General features: G+C 31.4%; 3 protein-coding genes across 5 annotated transcripts; all 3 read left to right on the forward strand.

The window, feature by feature from the left end:
* The first annotated feature begins 2,408 nt into the window (after positions 1-2,408).
* LOC108685228 (protein-associating with the carboxyl-terminal domain of ezrin) lies at positions 2,409-5,802 on the forward strand. Its single transcript, XM_018189919.1, has 5 exons — positions 2,409-2,957; positions 3,719-4,172; positions 4,254-4,443; positions 4,528-4,664; positions 4,795-5,802. Exons 1-5 carry the CDS (start codon positions 2,763-2,765, stop codon positions 5,730-5,732), a joined length of 1,914 nt encoding a protein of 637 aa, XP_018045408.1. The 5' UTR covers positions 2,409-2,762; the 3' UTR covers positions 5,733-5,802.
* Positions 5,803-6,562: 760 nt separating this feature from the next.
* On the forward strand, positions 6,563-7,720 carry LOC108685739 (GSK3-beta interaction protein). Its single transcript, XM_018190704.1, has one exon. It carries the CDS (start codon positions 6,716-6,718, stop codon positions 7,082-7,084), a length of 369 nt encoding a protein of 122 aa, XP_018046193.1. The 5' UTR covers positions 6,563-6,715; the 3' UTR covers positions 7,085-7,720.
* Positions 7,721-11,417: 3,697 nt separating this feature from the next.
* On the forward strand, positions 11,418-19,446 carry LOC108684990 (transmembrane and coiled-coil domains protein 2). Of its 3 annotated transcripts, none has more exons than XM_018189577.1 (12): positions 11,418-11,795; positions 12,776-13,198; positions 14,713-14,914; positions 15,186-15,393; positions 15,894-16,059; positions 16,133-16,361; positions 16,520-16,564; positions 16,785-16,867; positions 17,770-18,098; positions 18,239-18,639; positions 18,989-19,149; positions 19,328-19,446. In XM_018189577.1, the coding sequence occupies exons 3-11, from the start codon at positions 14,772-14,774 to the stop codon at positions 19,143-19,145; spliced, it is 1,761 nt and encodes a 586-aa protein (XP_018045066.1). In that variant the 5' UTR covers positions 11,418-11,795; positions 12,776-13,198; positions 14,713-14,771; the 3' UTR covers positions 19,146-19,149; positions 19,328-19,446. The 3 variants fall into 3 exon arrangements, with proteins under 3 accessions (XP_018045066.1, XP_018045073.1, XP_018045082.1); XM_018189584.1 differs by having other exon boundaries at positions 19,019-19,149; XM_018189593.1 differs by having other exon boundaries at positions 17,809-18,098.
* Positions 19,447-22,661: the final 3,215 nt, after the last annotated feature.

Genomic DNA, 22,661 nt, shown 5'->3' on the forward strand with positions numbered 1-22,661 from the left:
GTCAGCAGCATTGTAACAGTAGTGTAGGAGTAGAAGTAGCAGTGGTAATAGTTGGTGTTTGCAGTAAACGCGATTGTAATAATGATAATTTTAATAATAGCTCTAATAATACTAATAATAAATTGCGATAATAATAACAACAGTAGTAACAGCAGTCGCAGTAATAATATTACAATGTTTTGTGTTTTTTTATTATTTTTAATTTTATAATTTTTTATGATTTTTATTATGTTCTTTATCAATATTCCCCTTCTTTTTATGTAATATATTTTTATAATCTAAAGAAGATATTATTATCATTTTAACTATTACCATTGTTTTTACAATTTGTCAATTTGCCTGTTATTGCTATTATGTTGTCTCAATTTATATTACTACTTATACTATTATTGTCACTACTATCTTTTGTTGTACTATTATTATTGTTACATTACTCTTGCCGTTACTACTTATTAATATATCTATTATTATTATTAATATAGCTATTATCATTACAATTTATCATTATTGCTATTGTTCTTGTTAGTATATCACTTATTATTACTACGATTATTACATTTACAATTATTAACTGTATTATTAACTGTATACTATTAATATTACTATCATCTGCTACTACTACTGCTGCTGCTGCAATTACTACTATTACTATTAGTACAATTGCTATTATTATTATTTTATATTATTTTAATTATTATTATTATTATTGCACGTGTACACTTGGTGGATAATGAAGGTGAGAGGAATAAGCTAAAAAGAGTAAGTAGATGAAAGAAGTTCGTTCAAATGTATGGATATGTCTCATAGGATATTCTCGATGAATTTTATTAAAAATATTAAAATTTGTTTAACGATTTCTATTATAGCTTAAATGCGAAGTGGATTTTGTTTATATCACAACATATAAATTCGAGCTGGTCTGTCGTATTACAACAATTAGTCGTCTTACAATGATGCTAAAATACCTTTAATATTTTTTATCTATTATATAAGGTCATATATTTTAATATATAAGGATGCGAGATTTTATTTATTTAGAGTGTCATTTTTGTCGAACTCATCGTATCTTTATATCGCTTTTCAGTGAGTGGAAAAAAATCAACAAATAATCTTCGTATATATGATTGTTATTATTGATGGCAATATGTAATTGTTGATATTTTTATTGTAAAGATGAAGTTTGCTACGTTTTCTGATATTTAAGGTTTTAAGTATTAACGCATTGAAAGTAATACGACAGACCCGTTTACCCGTCGCAGGGCGTCTGTAATTATCTGTAGTTAGAAATATGACGAATATTACTTATACACCTACGAGCTAAAACGTGAAAATAAAATAGTGAACGGCAATTTGCTACTATTAATTTATACAGTTAATTAATACAACCCAACAGATAACTGTATAGGCGAGGAAATTGGAAAAAGATATTTAATAATAAAAGGTATTGCAAAAGAGACGACAATGGTTGAGGTAATATTTTTGTTTTACAGATATATAAATATAGAAGTGACAAGTATAATTCTCGTAGAATCGAAAAGCCGAATCCAATCTGATTAATTACAATTGATTTGATTTTAAGATATTATATTTTTCTTTTTGACAATTAAAAGATTTATCCAATTCTAATTTATGTGTTAATATTAATAATTAATAACAATTAGGCGACAGACATGGAAGATGTATTTCGATTGGAGCCAAGAATCTTCGTATTCTTATAAAAGGATGACAATTGATTCAGTTACAGAAAATATATCGATATTGTGTTGAATATTTTATAATTAAATGAATAATTGCAATTATTCATTCGGCATGCCGATTTCTTAATGCGACTACTTTATTCGTACGTCTTACAATGGCGATTTGATAAAAATTCGCGTAAAATTAAGTGTGTGCATGTGTCAGTGTACTGTGCCGCTCTCATTCTCTCCTTATTATCATAGCTCATTGTTTTTTCATTGCAATTTTCGCTGTCGGTACAGTAGTTTAATGTAACGAACGAGTTAACAATAAATATTTCGCATAAAGGAATAATCGATCGGCTTTACGCGTTTTTTCAGCATGTAGCAGAAGTACAAAACCATGGAGGACGCATCATCTTGGAAAAATGCAAATCAGAGGAAAAGATTTCCAAATATAATCTTCAATTAAACATGGATGTGTCGTTGATAATGCAAATAGAAATTTTATTTAAAATATATATTTAATATTATATATTTAATTTTATTAAATAAAATATTTTTTTCTTTTGAGTAAATTTGGAGAACATAAATTTTATAAATTTTACCTATTTTAAAGTATACAAATTGATCCCGAGATTCGAGAGTAATCGATCAATCGCAGTAATTCCTTCGACTTAACCTAATGAAAGTGATACCTTAGCGCTTGGTACATAAGAGAGAACTGTGAGAAGAGAGAAAATAATACTTAATTCTGTGAAGAAGATTATCTAAATTAGAAAGTATAAAAGTGAAGAATAATGGAATAATTTCTAGACGTTATATAACCTCAAAAAAGGATTGAAGGCGCATACTTAAAAAAAAGTATGTAAACGTAAGCTCGATGTTATCAGAGTCCGATTAGAATGTTGGAATTTACCAAGTGGCGATTGGTGGCGATTTTATCATTCGCAGAATCGCACAGAAATTGTAAACCAAATGGAACTCGTAGCTCCTAACCTTCTCAATATTCTTTGAATCGGGCGATTCGTTTCCGTATTCGATGTAGCTGACAGCTGTCGCGTCAGTATATACGTCGATCGACTAATGGGGAACGAAAAGAGTGCTCTTCGCGGTCTCGAAATCGAAGACAAGGCCATCGAGGTGACGGACTATTGGATGCACTACGATGCTTACGTGCATGACTCGAGCCTGCAGAGACTCTCCATCTTCATCAGCGAACCATCCTTACACTTTGCAGCGACGTTTGGGAGACCGTCACCATTGGAGCGAGCGGCAAAGGTTGACATCTATTCTGACCTTTTCATTTTTTAATATTCCTTTAAGGCACATATAAGATGTTTCCAAAGGGTATAGTTGACTTGAATAGGAATTTTGTTTTTCAGCAAAGATACAGTATAACACAGTGAATCATTACATCCTTGTTGTTTAGGATTCCCAATATTGGGAAAGATAAAATGATTCACTGTTATAGGTGTTTTCCAATAAGACACAGATAATACAGTGTAACATAGTGAATTATATTTAACATTGGTAAATAATAAGGTTGTAATGATTTGTGTTACACTGTATCTTTACTGGAAAATACCTATAAGTCGAGAATATTTTTCATTTAATAATACTATTTGACATAGAGTGCTTTCCAGCAAAAGACACATGACAGTGTAACAATCTTTATTGTTTCGATGTTTTAAAATGAGGCTGAAATGATTTACTATATTACATTATGTCTTGCTGAAAAACATTTATAGAATATTTTTTGAACTATTTGGAAGCTTTCTAACAGAGGACACATATCCTTCTGTTTTTACTTAATACTCAATGAGAGAAAAAGACAGAATGACTTTTTTATTTATTTATATTTCTTGCTGGAAAGCTCTCTTTATCTTCGACAAGCCTGAAAATGAGAATGCTTTGAAATCATATGATTTTTTTAAATATTCCTTTATATACTATGTAATTATAATTATGGATTATATAACATATACATGTATTGTGAAAATAAAATTATAAGAAATAAATGGATTTAATGTATGTTTTAGAATTTTATGTTACATCGGCATCCCTGTATCCTGAAATATATTTCTTCCTGGAGCAAAGGTAGTAAATTCTTTCTCGCTACGGAAGAGGCTAGGCCACTGGTCCAAGTAATCGAAAAGCAGAATATACTACAAATATGTATCGGTTTGCATAGTATCCTACGAGCTTTAATATTTCTACATGAGACCGCACTGGCGTCACATAATAACGTGTGCAGTAGTTCTATTTATGTCACCGCAGAGGGATATTGGAAATTGGGTGGATTAGAATGCTTGTGTAAATTCGCAGATGCATCGCCAACGTATTATCAACGAATAAAGAATTACAGATACGAAAAAGCGATATCATCGAATGAAGATATAGCTGATTTAGTTAAAACTTCTAATCTCACTGCAATTGATTCGTATGCATTTGGAGTATTAGCAGAAGACATTTTGAAGAATTTAAAAGATACAGGTATATAAAATTTAAAAGTCATCATAAATGTTGTCTTTGTTGAATATGTGCTAAAATGTATTAAATTTCAACTGATTTCAGATGAAGCACCAAACTTGCTGGAATTTAGTGAATTTTGTAAAAAAAATCTGCAAAATTCAGATGCATATTTGAGAAATAGCTTATTGAACGTACTGCAGCATTCATTTTTCACTCACGAATTTATAAGGATACATGCATTTTTGGAGGAATTACCATTAAAAACTGATGTTGAAAGGGAAGAATTTTTCACGTAAGAATCTTCAGAGAAAATATGTTAATTTATTACATAATATGTACCATAAAAATCATATATAGAAAATTTGTAATTTTTTAGGAAATTAAGACAGCAACTACAGATGTATCCCGAGGCTGTTGTTGCTGAACAACTAGGCAGAGTGCTTCTTTCCAGGATAGTTTTGTTGGATAGCACTGCCCAAGTAAAGCTTTTACCTTTTATCTTTAAACCCAAAGGTTAGGATATGTCTATCGCATCTAGCATGATCATGATTATCTTTATTAAAATTATAAAATTATTTGATACATATTAAAATCTTTGTTTCACGTAATAATAACCTAATAAAATGTTTAATATTTCTTGCAGATGAGAAAAACGATTTGGGGACTAGTCTGTTTACAATTCCTACTTTTAAGACTATCTTAGTACCAAGACTTCTACAAATGTTTTGTATTCGAGATGTTTCTATTCGTCTGCTGCTGCTGTCCCATTTCAGTTCGTTCGTTCACATATTCGAAGCAGACGAATTGAAAAATCATATTCTTCCCGAATTACTCGTTGGAATAAAAGACACCAACGACGATCTCGTCTGTGCCACGTTAAGGGCATTGGCTGACATAGTGCCAATTTTGGGTGCAGCGGCAGTTATCGGTGGAAACCGGGGGAAATTATTTACGGACGGTCGGCCGAATAAGAAAATGATTCGCAACAAAAATCTCGATGATATTAGGAAAGCTTTAACGTTCACTCAAGAGATGCCTGTCTTCGTGAATGTAGACGAGAACAACGTTCATTTATCGGAAAGACCATCGCCAGACGGTGGTGAGGATAAGAAGGAGAAAGAATTTTCATTCGCCGAAGAGGAATACATCTGGTCGGATTGGGAAACACAAGATTCAGTTGGGAATGGTCATTGTGATGTAGAAGAAGCTTCCTCCAACAATGTGCAAACGGAAATCCAAGCTCCTTGCGATACAGACTCATCCTCGCCCTTGTCTGACTTACCATCGAGCTCTGAGAAGTCAAAATATACAAAGAAACTAGTACTTAATGATATTACTGAGCTTGATATAAAGAATTCGAAGGTAATAAAGTCTTCAAAAGAAGAATTCGACTTTTTCACCGATATGGAGCCTGTAATACAGAAGACGCAGATCTTACACGTCCCAGAAGTGCAATCGCCGAAGAGCATGTTCGACGTTAAGACGTCGGGTGCCACTTTGGAAGAACATGACGTTAATGGTTGGGGGGAAGACTTGAGTGACTTGAGCCTAGATGATACGTATGAATTGGCGAAACAGTGAGCGCGATAAAAAGAGAAACTATTTGAATAAAGAAGCGAACGAGCTTGTACGACAAATGATATTCTCCTAATTGTATCCATTTTTATTGACGTCCAATATATGTGATTATAATACCATTATCCAAATAAGTATTTTTAATAAATATAAAATATATGAGATAGGCTAAAGATATACAATATATTTTTCGTTTAAGTTTTTTTTATTAAACCATACGGAAATATTAGGATATGCACATTTATTGAGCAGACGTTCCACTGATTCTATGAGAATATTTGTCGCAATTGTGGATCTTTATGTAATTAATAGATACATATTAAGAGTGTGTTTTATGCTTATTTTTGCCAATAGAAATTAATTTTAATCTCATTTTAATTTACTTTTTCTTTCTAGAATTAAAAAAGGATAAAATATGAATTAAAGTTAATTTACATTCAGTAGAAATTATTAGATTGTCTTTTTATTATAGACTAGAACAGTAATTTATAATAAGTCATTAGTAATAAATCGGAAGTTAACAAGTTAGAAATTGACCAACCATAGTCAAATGTGAAAAAATAATTAATCGTCTATAGTTGATCAATTTCTAGTTTCTAATTTCTGATTTATTACTTTAATGATTTATTGTAAAAATTTTTTTTAAAGAAAGCAGTTGTCAAGAATATAAATATAAATATAATAAAAAGATGTTTGCAACATACCTTTTTATACGTTTTAAATTAATGATAAGATCATATAACTGACAATTCACCAATGACAATTCAGTGACTGAAATGTCATTGGTGAATTGTCAGTCACGTGATCTTTTTTCGCTTAATGAACGATGGCGATGAGCGATGTACGAAAAAGTATCTTTATACTCCGGAGTCAGACTTAGAATTTTGAAGTCCAGCTGTCTACCATGGACTGTTCGGATTTATTCAAATCATTGATCGTTCATGATTAGACCCATTAGAGGGTTAGAGTGATTTCAGTCATAGCTAGGAATGTACGTTCGCATAATGCAGGATGACGCAGACCAGGTATTGGACGCGGAGCAGTGGCGGCTGGAAGCCCAGGCAATAATCAACGATGTGAAAAAGCACGTGCAGGACCTAAAAGTGTCTGAGCGGCTGACCAGCACAAACCAGATGATCTACCTGAACCTAATCACGCTGGAGGGTCTGCGGTTTTGCGTGGAACTGTCGGTTGCCGGCTTCGCCATTGTCGGCAATCGGCACGACGACACGTCGAACGCGAGCAACGAACGTTTCGAGACGCCCTATGGCCTCCTGAACTTCGTCAGTCCGCAATACAGGAATTCCTTCGGGAATGCATTGTTAGATAAACTGAAGGAACTGAGCGATAAACAGTAGATCTCGAGAGATAACAGAAAAAGAGCAACGTTATTGTTTTGATTATTGTTTAGATTAAGAGTTAAATTAGGTTAAGTGCGTTTCATCCCAGTGAGTTCTATATGTCCGTATATTCATAGTTAGACCTTGTACTTAAGGCTTCCTTAAATTTATCTTTAGATAGATTGGCTGTTCAGCAGCCAATGAAATAATTCGTAAAGTATCTAAAAATAAATTTAAGGAAGCCTTAAATATAAGGCCTGATTGTAAATACAAATAATAATGGAGCATATTGGAGCATATTTCTTTATTTTTTCTTGTTACACTCAAAATTTTGGCTGCATTTTCTCTATATTAAATTATAGAAAATAGCTACAGTTTGATAATTGAGAAGAAAAGCAAACAAATACTTGTCTTTTTTACTCTTTTCTGCAAATAATATTAGCCAATCAACAGTCTCTGACAAAGAAAACAGTATAATCTTTTATTATCAGAATGTCATTGTATAGGAAATTGGGACACCCACGCTCCTCAATGGCATGCTCCAGTATATTATAAAACTCATTGAATCCTTCAGAACTGACGTAGGTCTATTGTGAAACTTAATTAGAAATCTCTTTGTTAAAAATGTCAACAATTGAATTTTCTTGATGTCACGTCTGCAAATTTGGAATATTCGTATTAAAATTTATTTATTTAATATTCATTCTTTTTATGTAATTTTTAATCCTTTGAAATTTAATTAGTGTCTTATGTAATTAAGGACCTCTTTCATTATCTTCAGTTAATTTACGTTTTTATCGTTATTAATTTACGTTAATATAGATTAACTTCAATTTCGATTCAATTTGCTTTTTTCATCTTTTTTTAATTCTTAGAACATAGAAAAACAGAATTATAGCGACGGTTGTTTCACTCCGCCTATCTTTATATTAGATTGTAGAATCTTGTTCTGTAAGAAATTCTATATTATGAAATGATAGAAGATTTATATTTTATTTCTGCACTAGATTTGAACTAGAATTCTTCTTCTCGCTTTCTTCAAATTTCACACATATCTATTTAACTTTAAGTACAAAAAGTATATATACTTAATTCAGCTAAAAGACCTATACATTTATAGAAAGAAAATGAGACTGGAGTTTTTGAAATGAAAATACATGTCTGATTCACTGGAAAATTTGACTTGTGCCACCTTTATCCAAACTTCTGAAATAATTCCTGGAACTTTATAGAGTTTTAATCTTTTCGCCCATTACGTTTTTCCCAATTTTATTTTCTTTTATTATGAATCAATTTTATGATAAATTTATCATAAATTAATTTTATTGAAGTCAAACTTTTTTTTCAGTTGTGAAACGTATCACAGATTATAAAGTTTCTGCTTCATTCATATGTTTATTCCAAAAGTGTATACTTCCACCATGGTTTATTCTCAAATTTATCTTTTACATTTTTTAATTATTTCTAGCAAATATATTTGCCGTATTCTTGCACTTTTATCCGCATTCATAAGAATCTAAGAAACTGCGAATACTTTCAGGACTGAATTTAAAGTCCTTAAATTTTTCGCGACGACGTTGATTTATCGTTCCCGGAAAGCGAATAGGACGTTCTCTTATCGTCTTCCGTGAAGTGATTTTCTAACGCTTTCGATCTAATCATGCAATGACTTCACAGACGCAAAATGACGTATATGTCTTATCACATTGTGCGTTGTTCCAGCGCAACTGCGACGCAACAGTTTTACTAATTAATACTCTCGTGGGCGATGAGGAAATGAGGAATTTTATTGAGAATTAAGAGAGAACAATTATGATGCAATTCGATCGACTAACGCAAAAATATCAGCTGTAATGATGAAAGATAAAAAAATTTTGAATTCAAACGATTTCGCTTGCATTTCAAACAGGTCGCTATCGTGTCAAGTTTATCATTTGCATTTACAAGACAACTCTGTAATTTAAATTTCGCTTTCAACTTGTTCCGCATTCGGCATTTTAGATGGTTTATTTTACAGGATTGAAGGATCGACATAGTTACTCGAAGCTACTTTTGAAAGTATTGAGAATACCGTACTGATGTTTGAATATGAATTTAATGTGAACATGCAGGTGAGCGTCTCAATAATTTCTGTGAAACAGGACATTTTTATTCTTGAAATTCTGAGTAAAGCTAACTCGTTGTTATTATTATTATTGTGCTTTCTAGCAAAAGACGCACTTAAAAAAAAATTATTTATTTGATGTACTTAATTTGATTGTCTTTATTTTTTTTGTTGGAGAATGTAAGTCAAACATAATTTAATGATTTTGTCAAATGAATAATATTTTTCTCAGTGCAGTGTAACACAATGATCATTTCATCATTGTTTAATCGACAAACAAGGATATAATGGTTCATTGTCTTTTGTTAAGAAAGCAGTCTATATTTTTCATTCAAATTGTTATTCTTTTTTTTTTTCTTTTTTTCCCTCTAATGAATTTCCCAATATATAAAGGCAAAGTTTCATGAAGTTCAAATTATTGTCATTTAGATATCGCTGATATTAAAGGACTAATCGATGTTTTGTCTCGAAACTGACCATCACTCGAACGTTCATTCTTTGTCCATTCTTTGTAGTTACATTGTATCATCTGAAATTTGTTTAAAGTAAAGTGAGATTATTTCTCTTTTAAGAAACACAATCGACACAAACGTCGTTCTGTCTTTCTTAGCATTCGATGAATAAACGAAGATAGAACGGCATTATGTCTCCTAAAGAAAAAGTAGCTAAATATATATAATTAGATCTAATAACAAGTAAAATGTGTGTGTGTGTGTGTGTGTGTGTGTGTGTGTGTGTGTGTGTGTGTGTGTGTGTGTGTGTGTAACATTATCTATTTTATTTTATTTTATTTCAATAGAATTATATGTCGGATAGAAGGAAAGGAAAAAAGGATACTATGAAAAAGAAAAGAAACTCTGTCTTTTATGATAATAAGAACGTATTCTTCCTTTAATATCCATGAAGTATGTTTAAGGTCATCAATGAGGACAAAGAAATTTTGGCTCCTTTTATTCTGATTGGCCAAACTTCTATCTTCAATCTCATTTTTTAATGCGTAGTCTGATTCCGGCCTAAGACTGCAGATTTTTGGAGATTGGAAATTGCGAATTGAAGATTAGAATTTAATCAAACGATTTGATTAAATTCGAAGGATACAGATAAAATTAAACTTATTTTGATTGTCAAATTCTACTCTTCAATTCGCAATCTTCAATCTTCAATTCGCCTTTAGCAAATACAATGTAATTCGATACATAAGTATATTTTAAAAAGAAAAGAACTTTCTCTTGTTGTCTGTAAACTCACTTGAAAAATGAGTGTCAATTGTCGCGGAATGCTGTCCTCGTGTTACGTCATTTCATGCTTCTCTCCTAGTGAAAATTTTAATCTTTTTTGAAGTTTTATATAAATTTCAGAATTTTTCAGAATATCTGAATTTTTTGTGACTTTTTAGTTTTTTTTTATACAAATTGAAACACTTCAAAAGGATCGAGAAAGTCTATATACATTCTTTTTAGAATTCTTTACATATGTGAATTCTAAAATTCTAAAATTTTATAAATTTCTCACATTAGAATTGTTAATGAAATCTTACAAAATTGCGGGTCTCCGTTTCCATGATTCTTTTACACTTCATTTCTGAGCTCAGTTAGATCAGAATCAAACTAAGCATTGAAGAATGAGATTGAAGATTGAAAGATTGAAGTTTGATCAGAACAAAAGAAGCCAAAATTTCTTTAGCCTCATTGATGAAATTTTAATCTTTAATCTTTAATTTTCAATGCATAGTCTGATTCCGGTCTAACAGCAACTTCGTTGGTGCTTCATCTTATTTTATGTATTCTGTATATACAAGTGCGCAAAATTAAAAAGTAAATTAAAAATCTTAGAATATTTCAGAATTTATATATATGAAAAATTCTAAGAAAAAATGTATATTTCTAAGTATCTCTAAAAAATGTTTCTTCAAGAATTTTTATACGAAGTGAAACATTTTTTAAAGATGCTTAGAAATATACGCTTTTTCTTAGAATTTTTCATTTATAAATTTTGAAATATTTTAAGAGTTTTAATTTACTTTTTTTATTTTATTGCGCACTTAATAAGAATACATAAAATAATAATACATACAAAAATTCTAAGAAGAATTTTTTCAATATAAAAAGTTCAGCTACGAAGAACGAATCTCGAGGCACCGAGTCGCCTGGTGCCATCCCTGCTATTAATACACCCGTCTCGAATCTCGATTGCGCGCGGAGCCACCTTCCGCGAATCGACGGGAGTACTCTCGCCGCTCTCGCGAGTCTCGTGTGGTATTTCTTTACGATGGCACGCGGGAGATTAGTTAGCGTGCGATGACACGCCCGTGTCCGTGTCGTCTCACATTAAGCGTATAGTGATAAGGCCAGTCTTGCGCAGATCCGCGGTGAAGTTGTACTCATTGCGCTTTTGTCCCGTCTTGTCGCGTACGTATGTACGTGAGGACACGATCAGACACGATAATCACGCGAGTTCTCGACAAAGAAAAAGACGGACGGACGGACGAAGTGTCAACTATCAAGGAATAAACGAAGCCGATGCGCCGCGAGATACAGATCAGTGCGGATCGCGCATTCGTGCCTTCGTGAGTCCGACGTTGCCTAGGACACTCTGGACACCGTGGGATATTGCGCGGCGAATGAGGTGAGAGCGACGACGATGCGACACGATACGATTTCGCGAATGTGCGTGAGAGAAAGAATGAGCGAACGAGCGAGCGAGCTGTATCGAGAAAGTGTGTCTGACTCACGGAGAGTCACCGGGGGAAGAAAAAGACTCGTGGGAGAGTCAGAATGAGACGTGAGATACGATTTGACGCATCGAAATTCGCGTTATTTCATTTCCTGGCCAAGGAAGACGTCCATGGACGAGAATAAGGCGTATACGCCGTATCGCGTGACGTTGGCCGACAATCGCACGATACCGCGATACGCGGCGCACTTCATGTCGATTGCGCTCGTCCGACTTTCTGTTTACATTCCGCGACGAGCAGCGACGAGGGATCAGGCAAGGCGGATCGAGAATCTGAAGAATTCGTAGCATGAGAAAGACGCGTGTTTACTTTCCCTCGCGGAATCATCTGTGCCTCTTAAAGCGCTGGACTGCGTATTTTTGAGCCGGTTGCGGCAACGCCGTCTCGGCGCCGTGCGCTCTGCCAAGATTTAATTCTGTTGTCGGCACCTGTGAGCCAGAGTTATGACACGAATAACCCTGCGCCGCGAAGAACAGTTAATTGGGACTTATTAGCGCGTGCTACTATCGATCCTCTTTTCGTTTCTTCACTCTGATTCAGGCGAATGCGAATCACGTCACAATTGGACCGTTCGCCAATTAATTTTCGCATCGCGGCATCGACATGAATAATCTCGACCGGTACTGTTTTTCATAAGTGAAATCGTTCACTTAGGCCCGATTCCACAAATATAAGATTAACTCCTTATCTTTTCAATTTTAGAATTGGAAAAGGATGAACAGTAAGTTGAACCGAGATTAACGTTAATCTTACATTTATGAAAGGTCTTAATTATATCATGCCTTAGTTATGGGTTGTAATTTGCTTTTTGTGTATTGACAGAGGAAGATATGAGATTTATTTAATGCGAGCAACTTTCTCCTTTTTACAGGAAATGATTTGTAATATAAAAGTGGAACCTAATAAATTCAACGTCGGCGCCATCGACCCTGCGAGAACGCGCTATTAATACGGTCCTGTGTGTTTTTCATCGATACTGTCCATTGCCGCACGCTACTCCGTCGCTTTGTCGCATAACAGATTGATCACGCACGAGCGAAATCACTCTGTGCCTGAACGTGGCTTGGAGCGAAGTCCAGAGACTGGATCTTCCACTTCTCCTGGAGCAGTCTGAGGACGCGGCAGTGACGACGCAAGATCGTCCGTGACAGACTGTGACAGCGCGGTGTTATCTTCGCCCTGCGTCCCGCCACTGCGGGATTGTCGTGTGCGTGTGGCATTTTGTGAACTTGTGCCCAGCCACCCAGATGCCGTCTAAAGATCACCGCCGAGACTATCGCCAGCCACGTGATCGGTAAGTTTGATTTCATCTATGTTTATGTCAATGTGCTGGCCAAACTGAGTTCCTCGTTATTCATGAATTGGCAGAACTAATGATCGTTTTGAAAAACTAGTTTCTCTCTTCTTCCTCATTCCTAATTTTGTTTGCTAATCAGATTTTTGTATATTAAATGCGGAAGAATATTTTGATTTCATCTTTTTTAGAGACTTTATGACGAGCAATTTTGTTAAAACAGGAGTGAGAAAGAAGAGAGTATATATTATTTCTTCATATATGCTATCTCTCTCATTCTAATTTATATTTACTTATCTTATTCATTCTGATTTCTTACTGAAGTTGCAAAACAGGCCAATCAGAAATTTATCATTTCGTGGCCAGATTCTGTTATAGTCTCTAATCTTTTTCATACTTATGTATTTCTATTTTGGTATTTACATCTTAAATAAATTAACCGGAACATGAATGAGATGGATATAGAATTTTAAAAGAACTATAATTCGGCCTATGATCCTCACTAATATGGCATTCTTACAAATCAGCATTGGTAGTTATGATAATAGCAATGATTCATCAGTTAATATGATCAAATTAAAGGCAGTGATACGACGTAGAACTAAGAGAAAAGTAGTGCTTATACAGCACTTTCCACTGTGACCGAATAGAGAATAAAAAAATAGTTCTTGGCACATAATTTTAATGTTTATGATCATAAAATTTTTAATATAAATATACAACTTATCTATATTAAATATAAAGCTTTATCTTAATATAATTTAATTAAACAATTTTTTAAACCTATAAAATTTTTGGGTTTAACGAAGATACAAATAATATTTTTAATGATTTTATTTATGTATTAATAGAAATAATTTTTCTGAAACGTGAATATATTTCTCCTTATATGAAGTATTCTACATTCTAAATTTAGAAATGTCTCTGTGCTTAATGTATATTTAAAGTATAAATTAGATAATGTAACCTCTTAGGGAGAAAATTACTGCCGAAGATAGACCAATTGGAGTCCAATCATTGTGGAGTATAATTTGTTTGTTCTGTAATTTTTTATACTTTATGTTTTTTTTATCCTTACATAATATTTATAATGCATAAATATTGATATTAGAATAAAATTATAAATTAATGCATATTGAGATACATAAGCTTTCGCAATTGAGCTTGCTTTACCACGATTTATTTCAAGGAAGAATCTATGAATCACAATAAGATAAAAAATTATCATAAATCCTATATCGTCATTCCATTGATATTAAATTTATCTAATAATATCAAGAGATAATCTCTCCCATATGAGATAAAAATTTTTAATTAATTCTTGATACTAATTATTAGAATTGTATCTTTTACTTTTTACAGCTTAAAATGATCAAATATTAATTTATTGATTGATTCTAATAAAAATAGATTAATAATAGCAACATGGCCATTGTTACTTTATAAAATATCATACAATATTGTATTACTTTTGTACTTTATATTATTTTTGTATCTGTAATTTATGTACATAGGTTCAACCTGAACTTATTGAAACGAAGTAGATAGATGACAACCTTCTTAGAACAAAGGTATGGCAAGCTTGATGGTGAACACCTCTAGTAAAAACAGTTCGCGCAGTGGATCTCCTAGTAGGACAACTTCGACGTCTCAACTGCAGCAACAACAACCGACAGCAAACTTGGATCATACTCCAAGATTGCGTAATGCCCCAATGTAAGATTCTATTAGTATAATAGACATACATACAATTTACTATTATTGCATGTCATTTAATATTCGATTTTTTGTATGAATCATACAAAATCTATTTACATATGTATATATGTATAATTTACTTATCTATTAACTTATTTTTATACTATTATACTAATTATTCTAAATTTTAAAATTTGTTAAATAAAATTTAATTTTTAAACGGATTAATTTTGTTAAAAATTAGAGAAATTATAATAATAAATAAACCTTTGTTAAATATTTGTTTCAGTTCTCAAGGAGAGGGTAGCACAGGCAGTGGAAGTAGTGGTGGTGGTGGTACCGGAAGTAGCCTCAACATGAAAGGCAGTAACAGACAAAGGTCACCAGGAAATTTAATCCGCACGGGGGATGCCATGGATGAACCAAGTAATACTTCAAACACTGCCGAACCAGACGAGTTTGTGCCAAATGTTCATCCACCGACTGATGACGAAGGAGTATGTATTTCTGATTCATTTTAAATAATCTCGAGTCTAATGAGATATAAAATAATAAGTGTTCTGCATAAAAAACAGCAAGATTATTACTTTACCTAGATCTAATGTGTATATGCAATCTATAGCATATCTTTGTGCTCTTATATAAAAAGAGTTACATAATATTGCTATTGTGTATACATTAACTAACATAATAGGCTGCAAAGTTATCAATCATTAATACGTAGTCAAAGTTATGAAAATAGTAATTTAAAAATAGTATAACTATTACATATATACATATATTTTAAATAATTATATTAGTTTCGTTTATTTTTAAACTCTTTAGCCGATAAATAAAGATCTTACAATTCTTTACAAAAAAATAACAGTGTAAATTGTTTTTTATTTAAACTGCATTATTTATTTATTGTTTTTAGTTCTAGTTAGGATTAACATTATAGTTTTTTTTATGTTTTTTTATACAATTTTGAATGAAAAATATCATTATATTTTTATAGGAACAATATCACACAACCCAATCGTTCCTATCAAATGGTTCTTCTGAGTTGATAAGCGATGATGTCGACTCTAGTGCAGCACGAGTTCGTCAAGCTATTGAACATATTCAAAGCAAAATTGCTAAAACGCGAGAACAGATAAGAATAGAACAAACCACACGGGATGGTAATATAAAGCTTTTTAAATTTAGTTAATACACATAAAAACAAAATGTTGTTATATGTCATTTACTCTTTAGAAAACGTCAATGAGTATTTGAAATTGGCTGCTAATGCGGATAAGCAGCAATTAACTAGGATTAAAACGGTATTCGAAAAGAAGAATCAAAAATCGGCGCACAGTATTTCACAGTTACAAAAAAAGTTAGACAGTTACACAAAAAAATTAAGAAATTATGAAATGAATGGTGCACCGACGAGTCATAGACAACCGAGGGAAATGTTACGCGACATGGGACAAGGACTTAAGTGAGTTATACATAAATGATTTTTTAATTGTTTTTTTAATTAAAAAAAATATTTCTTAAAAAAAATATTTAAACTTATCACTAAATAAGGTCCATATAAATATACATATTATTTATTTGATAAGCATTGTCTTTGACTAATTTGGGCTTGTATTCCAGACATGTAGGAGGAAACATCAGGGATGGAATCACTGGTTTTTCAGGGTGAGTGTTCATATAAAAATAGATCCCATGCTCAAATATGCTGAAACTCTATTCTTATGTGGTTGATTCATCACTTTGTTTTAGCACTGCCATTAATCCTTCCGATTTAAAATTAATACAGGATATATTTTCTTAATCATTTTTACCAGAAATTATTTTTAAAAGTACAGTTAAACAAAACGTTATACGCTTATTCATGTTTAATCATATTTTATTGCAGAACTGTAATGTCTAAACCAAGAGAGTTTGCTCATCTTATTAAAAATAAATTTGGAAGTGCCGATAATATAAATACTTTATCACGTAAGTAAGAATAAATTTCCAGTGAATTTTATATAATTCAAGCTGAAGTATAACATGTTACCTGGTTAAAACAACAATTTAAATTGATTCAAATTAATAAATGTAATTTATTTAAATGCAATTTATTTATGCAGAAAATAAAATCGTATAATTCTTACAGTATGATTCAGATAATCTATTCTTGTCATTTCCATTTATTTAAAAATGTGACATATATTTAGATAAGAAAATAAATATCTTTTAACGTTTTTGCTATCATGGCAGTTGAGAGTAGTAAGTAATGTGTTGTCCAAAGAGCGAGAGTTACACTACACTTTATTATATGCTTCATGCACAATATTCTTATTTTTTTGCTGCTTCTATCTTCTTTACAAAGAAATGATTAATGATAATACATTATTGTTTTTGTAAAATGTATAAATATGATTAAAAATTAGTTATTTTATATAGTATATATTCTTTGCTTTCGATTGTGCTTATTAAACTTCTATTTTGTTTTTTGATGCAGAACAGTTACTCGATATAATTTTATCACACGTTATGTTGTATATATTTATTTAACATTATCTTATTATGTAGCAAAATATTAGATAATTTACAATGGCTTCTATAATTACACATTTGCCTTTCTTTATTTACTATCAGTTATCCAATACTCTCTTGTAATGATGCTAAAATATATAATAACTAATTGTTTTACTATCACGATTTAAAAAATGCATTTTATATTGTGAAACGATTGACTTTTTAAAAAATAAAAAAGATGTAAAATAAATAAAACTGGAACGAGACTTAACTATTGTTTGAGAAAACTAAATAACATATTAAAAATAATATTACTTCAAAAGGCCAAGGTTTGGTATTGGATAACATTCTAATTTGCCACCTCTGTGTCTCTGCAGATGGCTCGACTTTTTATGTAAACGATACACCGCATGCAGGTAATGGTGATAACGCTAGCGTTGAAGATGATAAAACTCACCATGGATCGGCTACACTTCCGGGTGGATGCAGTCTGGGATCTACCCAAAGTGCAGCGGCTATGAAGTTTCCGTCTGAGGAAGGATCGGAGTGTTCTAGCGTAACTAGTGAAAGCGGCCCTGGTAGTAGAGGACAGCCGCATACATGTCACAGTAATAATGCAGCCTTGAGTCTCAAATCTATTTTTGCAGAATTACAGGAACATCGGGAAAATCTTGATCGAATGAGAGAAAAATTAGATAATGTAAAGGTTTGTATTTAATTTTATTTAAATATATCCGATAATTCAAACTAAAATATTTTCTAAAAAAAAATTATCTGCGTACAACTATTTTCGACTGCAAAATTATCTGCATACAAATATTTGACTAATCTTTTTTTTTTTTACAGACATTACAGCAGGAAGTGACATATCTTTCCCATTCCCTCCAAGAAGAACGTTTTAGATGTGAACGTTTAGAAGAGCAGATTAATGATTTAACAGAATTGCATCAGAACGAAGTGGAAAACTTGAAACAGACTATCACAGATATGGAGGAGAAAGTGCAATATCAAAGTGAAGATAGATTACGAGATATACATGAGATGTTAGAAAGTTGTCAAACTAAAATTTGTAAAATGGAACATCAACAACAACAGCATCAACAATATGTGACATTGGAGGGTTTAGATAATAGCAATGCGAGAGCGTTAGTTGTAAAATTGATAAATGTAGTATTGACAGTATTGCAAGTTGTTTTGCTCCTTGTTGCAACGGGTGCTGGTATTATGATGCCTTTTCTCAGAACTAGGTAAGCTTATCATTGAGATATTTTTTATTTTATTCTCTTATTCTTTTGATATCACTTTTTCGTTTTATTTTACGCGTTCTAGAGATATTAAACAATTAATGAACTATTTAGATTTTTATTCTCCATCATTATCTATATTCATTTCTATTAAATATCTATAGATTTCTATGCGTAAGTAGAAAGTTAAAATATAATTTGTATGTATTAATAATTTTTTTTTATAATATTTCTTTATAATTTATATATTTCTTTTTTTCATCTTCATATTATAACTATCACAATCACTGCAATCATCTGAATTTATTTTGCACATTCATTATTTTGTTTTGTTTTCGCATGTCTGTTACAGCTGTACTAAGCCTCATTGTTTCATGTGCAGGGTGCGTATATTAACGACTACATTCGTCGTACTGGGAATAGTATTTGTATTAAAGCAATGGCCTGAGGTACATGACGTTGGCAGCCACCTCATGCGCCATCTCAAACAGACGCTCGCCATGAAGTAGCATTGTAAGTGAATGAAATTTTCACTTGGTGCTTAATTGCCGTTAACATGTAGAGGCAATGTAATGGTATTATATTTTATAAAAAATGAATAAAATGAAAGTTCCTAAATAACTTGTCTCAAAGAAAGAGAGAGGAAGAGAGGAGAGAAAAAAATATTTTATGTAAACAGTATTTATTTTAGGGTGGAATATTTAAATTGAATCAAACCTTGTGATGAAGCTGGGCTAGATTGGACACATTGAATGAAACCTTGCATCCATTTATCAGTGTTGTAGCACATTGGAGCAATAATAGTATGTATACGCGTAAATAAGTTTATCTTGTATTTTGGGTTGTTTAAATTTATTATTATAATATATATGTATTTTTGATACTATTATTTAAATTGACAAAGCTATTTTGCTATAGGAAAATACGTGATTTTCAAATTAATTTGTATAAACTTTCATCAATTTCATATAATTTATATCTCTTCATTTTTGGTAAAACTTTATTTTTCACGATCGTGACATTAGCGATCTACCAGTGCTGAAACAAATGATATTAGAGAAGCTTCTACATATATTAAGACACGAAGAATTGTTGAAATATACACAGTGACACTGCTTGACTATATGTAGCACATTATTATGAAAATTTAATTTCAATTAGCAGTGTGTATCTCTGCATTAATTTCTTTGATGAAATGTAAAAGTAGTAGAAAAAATCGAGTGAAAAAGTGATGCACACCAGGATATTGTCTTCAACTTCCACCATCGGTCCAGTTACAATTTGTCGATGTACAATCGATTTATTTAAATCTTCTTGGATGTATGTGTCGATAAATCAAGAATTTGTAACATCCAAATCGTCCAAATGCTAAACAATAATGTAAGTTAAGACAGAGCTCTTATATCATTACAGATGGCTACTGTCCGGCATTGTATAAAGTATGAGATAGTGCGTACTGTATATTTACTTGTAATATCCGATAAAAGTATAAGTTCTCTAGGAAATGAAAGCTTTTTTAATTGTTGTTGCATTGTATAAAATAGCTAGTATATAAATTGAGTCACGCATGCAATGAAAAAGAAATGAAGAATTTCATTGAAGAAACATTTCTTGTTGAAAGATTTTTCAAAAATCGTGAATATTAGATTTGGACATAAGTAAAAATGTTACATATACATGTGCTGCTACATCCGATATCAAAGGAGGACCAACCGTCTCTTTCCTCTTATCCTACGATACGATTTACATCGCACATATTATATATATAAAAAGTTAAAGTTATAATAATGAAGACGAGAGTGATTTTCATTAATCCAATGAATGATTTAATCATCAAAAAATCATAAATTTTGCATATATATATTATAACGAGCATAAAGAATTGATCCATGACAATTAGCTGAAATGAGAGAAAGACTGAAGGACTACATTGCTATAATTATGTTTACTTTAACATTGGCGCTATAATTTTAAGTGTTTAGTGGAAATTATAACATTAGAATATAATACAAATTTATGGAAATGAGAAGTACTTGATATATCACAAAAATAGGATGAGTTAAAATAACAGCAGCATTCAGAAATAAGACTTAGCACCTGATTTGTGTTTCTTCTTTGTATTGTTACTATTTGATAACAGAGCATAAATATGACTTTTATATTCACTATGTTATAATACAATTTTCTAATTTTTACAATCAGAATGATTCATGTCTGAGCACCATTATTACTCAAAGCAAATGCAGCACAATACGTTAAATAATGAACTATACAAATGAAGATTTTTTATCTTATTTAAATCATTATGTCGTGCTGCTTTCGTCTTGCACAGAAATTTTAATGTTCTTATTTTACGTTATATGTGTACAACAAAGTAAAAGTAATAGTAACTTATAATTAACAGTTCAGTATCTGTGTCAGTTTACTGACATGTAACGTATATAGCAGCGGAAATCTATTCAGAATTTTATTTAAAAGTTATCAGTAATTTTGTACAAAAGAAATAATTTAATGTGTCTCGTTGTGTTAAATATTTTATGTTGACAATATATGTGTCGTAAAATTTTTTACTAATTTAAAAATTTGCAATGTGAAGGATAAGAATGTCTGGTAATTGAATAGCAAATTCATTGCATGGAAATTAAAAGCGTGATAAGATAATTTTATTACAAAGAGATATTCAATTCATTCCTGATCTCAAAGCAAATGAAAATTGAAATATATATTCAACACATCAGAAATATTTATTTTCTTGATGGCTTGAATCGAATCCAATAAATTTTCTCACATTTACATATCTGCATGATATTATTTTGTGCAGTTAAATAATCAATTCTCTTTACAGAAATTTGAATATTTTTCAATATTATTTTTCATATTCTTGTGGTAAATGTTACATTTCGGATAAATCGCTGTGATTATGCTAGGTTTATATATAAGCTTAATATTTAAGAAGCAGCTTTGGGATCAATATAATCACAATTAAAAAAATACCACAAAAAAACGTGTATGTTGTATATATAGAAATTTTTCTCAAAAACCATGCACCATTCATTATATATGTAACATTTGAGACAAATGAAAATGTTTTGGTTTAACCGAATATCTCCGTTAATATCTGTTTTGTTATATAAAATACATGTAACTAATCTAAGATGTAATTCTATTTAATCTTACATAATCATAAATAGTCAAAATATATATAGGGTGTTAATTACGTACATTAATGTATATAGCGTTGTCTTATATTTGTAAAAATTTTATCAGTGTGACAACATTTTGACTATATTTTATTGGTTCTCCGTTCATATATAATTTCTTTAAAAAAATACATACAAAAGTGGATATATTCCTTTCTATTATATACTATATATGAAACACACCCTGTATATTTATAATTTTAGGTCATGGTGCTTTGTAATATACGTAATTTAACACTGCTAGGAAATTAGAAAATTTATTCACATGAGCGACCACCGATTTACCGTGGGCCCCTGCACGCTTACAAAATATCGAGCGATACGTACAGAAGGAAAACTGTAAAGTAGTAAATAGTGCCCCAAATTGAAATTCTAAGGGAATTATTAAACAACGACGAATGTATTTTGTACCTTATTGAAACGTCACATAAGTTTCTGTTTTTCTACTTAAAAAGCCGTTTACAATTTTATATGTATTTTATATTTACGAAGCCACGACGTGTCACATAAATGTGTATTGTATAATTTGCGGTCATCAATTGATGAATCCTGTTAAATAGTTTATTGTTATTCGTAGCTTAGGGGCCCCGTATGTAGATATAATGATAGGCGACAGAATTATTAAATAAATTATGTCATCGATGCCTTGTGTAGGTAGTTAATGTCAAATTATAGAATAAATATTCGTTGTCAATTGTAGAACGATATAGGCAAAGCCAGCAGCAGTTATTGTAAAAGTTGTTATCGCGTACTCATTGTGCATATACAACAACTGCGTTCAACTGATATACATATACATATATACATATATATATATATATATAT

This window comes from Atta colombica, unplaced genomic scaffold (genome assembly GCF_001594045.1).
Source record: "Atta colombica isolate Treedump-2 unplaced genomic scaffold, Acol1.0 scaffold100, whole genome shotgun sequence".
Classification (NCBI taxonomy): Eukaryota; Metazoa; Arthropoda; class Insecta; order Hymenoptera; family Formicidae; genus Atta; species Atta colombica.

What these genes read in the sequence shown, in the direction of transcription:
- LOC108684990 (XM_018189577.1), top strand. Translation starts at nt 14,772, where the DNA reads ATGGCAAGCTTGATGGTGAACACCTCTAGTAAAAACAGTTCGCGCAGT. An exon ending in AGATTGCGTAATGCCCCAAT is followed by an intron (nt 14,915 to 15,185) that starts GTAAGATTCTAT and finishes TATTTGTTTCAG; the next exon opens with TTCTCAAGGAGAGGGTAGCA. An exon ending in AGAACAAACCACACGGGATG is followed by an intron (nt 16,060 to 16,132) that starts GTAATATAAAGC and finishes TTTACTCTTTAG; the next exon opens with AAAACGTCAATGAGTATTTG.
- LOC108685739 (XM_018190704.1), top strand. Translation starts at nt 6,716, where the DNA reads ATGTACGTTCGCATAATGCAGGATGACGCAGACCAGGTATTGGACGCG.
- LOC108685228 (XM_018189919.1), top strand. Translation starts at nt 2,763, where the DNA reads ATGGGGAACGAAAAGAGTGCTCTTCGCGGTCTCGAAATCGAAGACAAG. An exon ending in CATTGGAGCGAGCGGCAAAG is followed by an intron (nt 2,958 to 3,718) that starts GTTGACATCTAT and finishes TGTATGTTTTAG; the next exon opens with AATTTTATGTTACATCGGCA. An exon ending in TTTTATCTTTAAACCCAAAG is followed by an intron (nt 4,665 to 4,794) that starts GTTAGGATATGT and finishes TATTTCTTGCAG; the next exon opens with ATGAGAAAAACGATTTGGGG.